Source organism: Spinacia oleracea, chromosome 5 (genome assembly GCF_020520425.1).
Source record: "Spinacia oleracea cultivar Varoflay chromosome 5, BTI_SOV_V1, whole genome shotgun sequence".
In the NCBI taxonomy this organism is placed as follows: Eukaryota; Viridiplantae; Streptophyta; class Magnoliopsida; order Caryophyllales; family Amaranthaceae; genus Spinacia; species Spinacia oleracea.
In genome coordinates, this window is record NC_079491.1 from 29,380,690 (window position 1) to 29,388,975 (window position 8,286).

At 37.4% G+C, this 8,286-nt stretch overlaps 1 protein-coding gene across 2 annotated transcripts; it reads right to left on the reverse strand.

Annotated features, from left to right (window-relative positions):
* On the reverse strand, positions 1-7,723 carry LOC110798812 (bifunctional nitrilase/nitrile hydratase NIT4A). 2 transcript variants are annotated; one of them, XM_022004008.2, is made up of 5 exons: positions 7,353-7,723; positions 6,724-6,903; positions 4,923-5,216; positions 4,097-4,378; positions 1-352 (listed from the first exon to the last, which is right to left on the reverse strand). In XM_022004008.2, the coding sequence occupies exons 1-5, from the start codon at positions 7,495-7,497 to the stop codon at positions 207-209; spliced, it is 1,047 nt and encodes a 348-aa protein (XP_021859700.1). In that variant the 5' UTR covers positions 7,498-7,723; the 3' UTR covers positions 1-206. The 2 variants fall into 2 exon arrangements, with proteins under 2 accessions (XP_021859700.1, XP_021859701.1); XM_022004009.2 differs by having other exon boundaries at positions 4,124-4,378; positions 7,353-7,702.
* Positions 7,724-8,286: the final 563 nt, after the last annotated feature.

An 8,286-nucleotide genomic window follows, 5' to 3' on the forward strand; every position in this document is an offset into this window, starting at 1 on the left:
TTGCAAGTAAAAACTCAATAGACATTAGATAAAGAAACACTTTACAGGAAAATGTGGAAAATAGTGTTTAAATTGGTACAACAGACTGAGAAAATGTTATCAACACAAACAGATTAATTTACAAAGAAATGTAGTTCTGATAGAGAATGGTTCGGTCTACGTACACATAATGGACTGGCTTGTGAGAATTACTGTCAGCAACAGCCTTAAGATCTTTCAGTTCTTTCAGAGTCTGACGTGAAAGTTACAGCATTTGTTGGATGGTCCCTTACAGTCAGGCTAAGTATCTCCGGTCTTGAATAATGACCGGTTACATCAAAATCAAACTTTGCCTGTACTATGTCTCCCAAATCTGAGGAACATTGAACAACCAAATTTCAGTCCAACTAAAACAAAGAAAAAGTGAAGTTTTTGGAATACTTTGAAGGGCACGCATATAGAGAAAACTTAAATCAAGGGCTAGAGGGACCACATATATAGCATGCAGAACCTTCAAAATGTGTTAAATGGTTAAGGGATTCTGATCCTAAAACTTCAGTATTAGCACCACCAATGTCACCTACCCACCTTTGTTCTTCACCAACCCACCTTAGTATGGGCATTTTGGTCAATTATTTCTATCTGGTGATTTAGGTAAAATAACCATGCTTTAAAATGATAAAGGATTTAGGTATCCAGGAGGCCAAAGAATCTTCTTCGTGAGTTGCACATGGGCTACATGGCACTTAGCTCTAGTTTTGTTTCGCCAACTTCTGATCTTATATAACTGAGCGCGCAAGCGCCTGTATTTAAGTTGAGAGAAGGGCTTAAACAATGCACGTCCCATGAAAATGTTTATTGGCATGTTTGCATTTCAGATGATTCAAAGTGAAATCTTTACGGCATGAGCGGTTGAAGACCCTACAAGGTCTGTTGACCAGCTATACCTCTATCACAAGCTACTGATACCATGGAATCAGCTATTCACCTACCAGTTTGATGATGGGAAACTTTCCACCCTTTTTGAAGTTCAAATATGAGCTGATAAGCAAGACAAGTCAGAGTGAGGTCAAGCTCTCAATGATCAGCAATACACCAATACACCATCTAGAAAGAACTACTGTGCTTGTTTGATTGAATACAAAAAACATAGAGGAAATTCATGGGAATTGATAGGTCGGGTTGTTGTTCGGATGACATAAATAAGTAAAAATGGAGGAAGTGGGAATCCGTAGGAAATAGAACTTCCCACAAGACACTGGGGACTAATTTAATAAGTCTCCCTTGGCCAATCAAAATTCATGAGAATTTCAAATTCCCTTGATGTCAACCAAACAACTTTATGGCCTGTTTGGATACTATCATTTCATTTGAAATGATGGAATTGGCCCAATTGACCCGTTTGGGAAATAAAAGGATTTGCATTTTGATTTGGCCCAAATCCAAACCCTAGACAAAACAAGTTCAATATCTGGTATTTGAAATCCACTTAAAAATTACGTCATTTGAAATCCTTTGCAGCTCTGGTGCCTGTCGTCTTTTTTCCCCCTCTATTCACGTTCTTTCTCTTCATCTGCCATTGCTGAAAGCTTCAGATCTCAATGACCTCCTCTCAACCTCCATCAATTCTCTCTCCTCATCTCTACCTCCATCGACTCTCTCTTCGCATCTCAGTCTCCATCGACACTCTCTCCTCATATCAGCCTCATCAATTCAGTCTCCTTCACCACTCCTTATCTCTCCTTCATCACTATCGTTCTCGCATCCTCTTCGCCACCTCGCAACCTTATCGTCGCCGCCGAAGATATTTCTAGATATTCGCCAACCCTTGTGTCCTTCCTCGAGATGATTGTGCTTCCATGACAAGATTGAAGGCGAAGGCAACGAAACATCTAGGGTTTGGTTTTTACCAAACTTGAAGCACAAGCTAATTTTGATTTTCTATAGTAATCGTTGATTAATCGATTAATTTTATGAATTAGCATATTCAATTGTTGTTAAATCAACACTTTTTTAAAAAAAATTGGGGATGCTATTGAACCCTATTATCGTTGTTGATGGTTAATCTAATTTATATATTTATTGTTGTTGATTTGGTAAAACTGCGTTAATTGGGTGGGCAGATTTGTACTATGTAAAAGTAAGTCCAATCAATCGACAAAGGCCTATGGATAAATTAATCATGGATTTGTAATTTGTTCTTCATAATCGGTTAGATGTTCAATACTCCGTATTTAGTTTCGTTGGGTTTTTTGATGTTTTAAGGAAATAATTGCTTTATTTGCTATACAATTAAAACTCTATATTTCAATTCAAATTCTTTGATTTTCCAAAAGAGAAATATTAATATTTGAAATTCTGGATTTGAAATTCCCTTCACTCCCAAACACAAAATTTGGAATTGAATTCCAAGATTTCAATTCCGGAAATTGAAATTCATTAATTAAAATGAATTCCATGTTTTCAAACACAACCTTGGAAAATTTCTAGGAATTGCAAGGGAAGTAACTTCCCATGAAACATCATTTCCATAGGAATTAATCAAATACAGCACAGGTTCTATATCTTTCTTAGAAGTACGCAGCAACTGTTGCTAATCCTTCACTTGAATAAAAGATGTGTACTGGTTTCCATCATACAAAACAAAGGTCTACATCTAGATCATCAATATATTTCTTCCTTCCATGCCAATTCCTCAATCACTTCCTCTACTAAGCTCTTAACTCCTCCAAAAAGAAATCTTTCTTATACTTCATTTCCCCAACAACCTACTCCTTTGCACAAATAAAGCAAGTTATCGACTTACATCCTAGTCTAAGGGTTTCCTCAAATGACTTGATTACAGCTTTAAAAAGTTGGAATCCCCAAGGATCGTGCATCAGTTTACCCACAAATATCCTTCACGGGGGAGTCAATTGCTTGTAAATGGTTTTTTTCATCATCACTGTAATACAGTACGGGAGTGTGGTAACATAACCAAATAGGGCCAAGATAAAAACCCTCCACATTAACGGCGTTATTACTAGAATTTGTGCGACTGTGTGTATTCATATGTCAAAATTCAATACCTACATCTTACATTTGAGTGCTATAAAGCCTAACAATTGAAGATGAGTTACCAGTCTTACAAGTTGCAACCTCCCCCAAGAACCTCCATCTTCCCACTTCTCATTAACAAATAGTACTTCTCTGAACTTCCTAGAAGAGCCGGTCAGATAGTTGTTCCCTAAGGTTTTGAGAACCTAGCAAGTAAAAACATTTTCCAACTCCACAGACCATCCTTCCCATATCAGACCATAAATCCCCATCCTTCCCATAACCTAATGTAACACAAATTAGATCCCACACACAAGACCATGATGCGTATCCTGCTTCCGAAAGAACATTGATTCAAAACAAAAGGATACGTAGTTAAAAATTAAAAACATATACCATCTTCATGTTCCATGTTCTTTTATAGCAATTACTACACATGTTCTTTAGGGAACATGATAGTGTGATATGCATCATGCTCTCGAGTATCGAGTGTAGGATCTAAACATGTCAATGTAAAGCCAACAGAATATTGATAAAACACAACATCCCCACTCCAGATAAATGCCAATCCTCTTGCATATCCAACATTCCCATAAACCTGGCCCTTTGACCTTATTTATTGTGTACTATCTCATAGCTCTTGCTCTTGATTTCTATAACAAAGCTGCAAGTGTAAATCACTAGGTCATGAAGAGAGTTAACAAAGATTCCCCTCCTAACAATCCTCTAACCTCCATCAACTAGCATTACATATTAACATCACCAAAACTCAAAACAAGGATCTACTTTGTATTCTTCCTTTCGCCTAAAACTCAAATCCTTACCATCAACACTAACATTAGTTCTCTACCACTCCAAAGAGCCCGGCAATGCCCCTAATCAAGAGTCCTCTATTATTCTGGCAACGCTCTAGTCTCATCCACAGGAAGTTTTGGATTTTTTACAGTTGTACAGAATAAACCATTTGTATACGTTCAAGAACACCATAACCTTTGATTTTTTTAGGGCGTGGTTGTCTTTAGAATCAAAGTATGTTTGTCAAAAAATACTCATTGACCTCAGCTATGTACAATAAACATACCTAGATCAGCAGAAATGAGCGCCTCACCATCATAATTTGGTCCAGCAAGGACCGCCCCTGATGGTGATATTATCACACTGCCACCAGCACATACAACTGACTCAGGATTCAGGTCATCTTCCAGTCCAGAAAACACATATTCAGGGGGTGGAGGATAATCTTTCCTTCGACAGAACTGGTTAGCTGACAAAACAAAACATCCACCTTCAAGGGCTATATGGGTCATTGATGCTTGCCAAACCTCCCTTGAATCAGCTGTTGGAGCACAAAAAATTTCAACACCTGAAGTTGTGAAACAGAAGTAGTTAGATCCTAGTAGCAACAAGCTAAAAATACTCCTCCCATATTAACTTCACACTTTCTTTTCTGGGGTGTTCCAGATAAATTCTTCCCAATACATTTTCAAATTTAAAACACCTCCTCTCCTCCGCATCAACATTTTGTTTCTCTCAGTTCCAATACTTTCAATCCACTGCCAACATTTCCATCCTACTATAAGCATATTTTCTAATCTCCAGTATCGTTTAGAACTGGGAAGTTACCTATGGTACAAAGGGAATAATAAATCAAACCAGCATGTTTTAAAGTTAAAACTATACACAAGTGGAAACACACTGGTTGTTACAAATTTACAACAAATCCCCCGAATGGTTATATGGGTGGTACTGGCCAAAATCCTCATCGACAAAATTGATAATACGTAAAATGGCAACAGTTAATGTCATTGATTGGATAAATGGACACCATAATGTGAACTCTACAGCTTACCAGTTCAATAATCGTAAGAAAAAAGCAAATAAACAAATATAATTACGATGTGGCTAACCTTTAGCATACATTGCCATCCGCAAAAGTGGCATTTTATTTTCCCAACAAATTGCAGCACCAATTTTTCCGATGGGGGTTTCAAAAACTGGTATTGTCGATCCATCCCCGAAACCCCAAATTATACGCTCAAGTGCAGTTGGCATGATTTTTCTATGTTTTCCCATATAACGGCCTTGAGGATCAAAAAACAGAACACTACAATACAGTGTGTATCCATCCCTTTCTATTACACCCATTACCAAATGCACTTTGTATTTTCCAGCCATTGCAGCCAAACGATCTACTTCAGGACCTGCAATCATACATTTTGGCACAAAATTACAGGTTACTGCCTATAGTTGTAGAAACTTGCCAAGATCTGAGTAAAAAAACTGTTGTGGGAGATCCTTGGATGCACAAACATAGTACAAGCTGATGTGGCTTAATCAGCAGCCATGCTTGTTTCAATAGAGTAACAAGTAGCATCTTGACAACCATCTGTACCAGCAGATGGGCACATATATGGCATGCAAGTTCCAAACAAAACAAAAAAAAATTGAATTTTGTAATAGCTTTAGGTAAACTGTCAAAAGGATAAACATTTGGGCATTTATGTTTACACTGCCATCCACCAGGGAAAACCTTGCAAGGAAAGTCACACATGCGGTGCAGAACTAATTATCATGTCAAACTCACATCTTCTCATATGGCCTTTGGTCTGGGTTCAGAAGATGGCAAGCTTGGTTGATTCAAAGGCTCAAAGGAGCATGGACAGTAAGTGGTGCAGACTCACGCTCTACCTACTTAAGGTCAAAATACGTGTCGCAAACTCGCAATATATGAGATCTTAAGAGTGCCTAGTAAGCATGACTTGGAGATTGAGAGGGGGGGCCAAAGAAACTTTCACAAAAAAGATTCATGATTGAATACATCAAAGTAACAAATAAAAAGGGAAGATGGGTTAGATTAAGGCTTTGTTCTCTTCATATGGTCTGGATTGATTTCCTAGTTTCTGGTCTCGTCTGAATGTTTTCTGTGAGTGTTTTTTGCTTTTGTTAGTATGGTTTGGATTTTCTTATCTGGTCTGATTTTAACAAGATTAAGTAATAAGCAATAAGAATGAGGTGAAAAGAATATAGTCTAACACTAGAGACGGTTCTAAAGATCGAATCCATGATAGTTAAGTTCTAATAAAACCTTAAAACCGGTATGAAAGGCTTACTTTAGTAACAGGAAGAAACATTACAAGTGCAGAGCCATTATACTACTATCAGTACTATGCATTAAAAACCGTGGGAATGCCACTAGGCATAGTTTACTTGAAATACAACATGCTCAAGAATGCATATGTACCAAGTATCCAACAAAGGGTCAACAAACAGAACTTGCAAGCTTATAAACAAAAAAGTAAAACATATACAAGGATGGATGGGTAAATGTTCTGGCTAGTAGTCCATTTGTGTTAATATGTACACATGCACCTTATACCTTGTAAGAGATGTGCTAGGGTGATAAGCCAAGGTTGGAAGGAACATGCTCAATTTTATTTAGGGTTTAAGGACACAAGGGCACATTCATTCAGTACATGACCACTTTGTGCCTATGACAAATAACAGGGCCATGCCTGATGCCTCTTCCAGATCTACTTCGATTGCTTTGGCTTAAAGGGCATATAAATATAAGAACGAAAGGTGAGGCATCACTGGCCGCACTAGTCTCAATATAGAATAACAGTTCCCAAGCTATAGCGTACATTGTGTCAACATGAAACTTGTAGACATTATATATGAGGAAAAGAATTGATAAATAGTAAAAATTACCAGGGACATCAATGGCGGAGGCATGGTACTTTTGAAAGTCTTCCTTACCCTTGGATGTCCTGTTACCAATTGTGACCCCAAAATTAGAACCACGTGGATAACCGCCAATAAAAGCTTCAGGAAATACAACAAGCTGGGCTCCCTGTGAAGCTGCCTCAGCTAGCAGGCTTTCAGCCTTAACTGAGATAGCAAAGGAACTAAAATCAGCATACTATTGATTTATCTTTTACATCAACAGCTTCTATCTAATTTGATAGCACATAAAAAGTAATTTTAAGTAGCTCATGAGCAATTTTGTGAGCCTCTGTCCAATATGATGTGATTTAGCTATCTCAAAATAATGCCTCGAGTGAGTTTCAAAGAAGATCGCAACATCTACATTCTTTCTAATATCCTTATTGAGCCGTTGTAATGCGGAGTACTCCATTGAGCAGCAGCATAGAAAATAGCAACAATCGTAATACTGTATCAAGTTTCAAGAGTAAGTTTTCCTAGGGTTCTCAGAATTCGTAGTTGCATAATTCATTTATCATAGAGCAGCATTAAATCAGTGTTCAATTGAGTCGTTGATTGCCGATGCATACAAAATAGACAAATTAGGTTAAAAAAGATTGAGGGGAAGTAGCTACCCAGAGTGGCGGGAGTGTCATAGAAGACGGTGGAAGCTTGGACTACAGTGGCCCGTACAGTGGAAGCAGAAGACTCGCCTGCCATTTCCACTTCCGCGAATATTGGCCCGTTGTCGCCGGCGCCGGAGCTCGGGACTAATGACATTATTCTCTCCTGTATACGAATACGCAACTCGATGGTTGCCTATCACTCACTCACAAATTTGCACAATCAACACTTTACTTTCTCTTCTTTTTTCTAGCCCAAACAACTCCCAATCAACACTCCCATTATGTTCCGGTTAGGTACCCTTACGTGTTCAGAATATGTTCAGTCTTGCAAACATATGGTTTATGGGAGGCGACGACGGCCCCCACCAAGATACGAGCCTGTAACTCAATTCTATCTACATTTTCTTCCCCCGAATGAACTTATTTCGTTTATTTTATTTTATTTTATCACGAAAAAAAATTCATGCGACCTACCTTATACCATCTTTTCGAATGGGTGAATTAAAATAACTCTGAGCTAATAAAATATTTCTTGAAGAACACACAGTACAATGAAAGTACTATCCTCCGTTTCACAAAAATTACAACACTTTTAGTTTTGTCACTATTCATATACCAAGTTTGATCATGTATTTTACTAATCTATGAAAAACAAATGTTATCAAATAAAATGTCGTTGAATTGATCTCATTATATACTTTCATAATATTAATTTTATGATTCATTTAGAACAAGATAATTAGAGATAATTGTGGTCAAAGTTATATCTTGGCAAACGTGCTAGTCAAAGTGTTGCATTTTTTTGAAACAAAGGAAGTACTTCCTCCGTCTCTTTTTGTTTTTTTACGTTTTGTATTTTTCACGCGTTTTAACGAATAATTAATTTGCATCGAGATTCCTCAATTTTTTTTATTTAAACAAGATAAATTACGTTTATTTATAA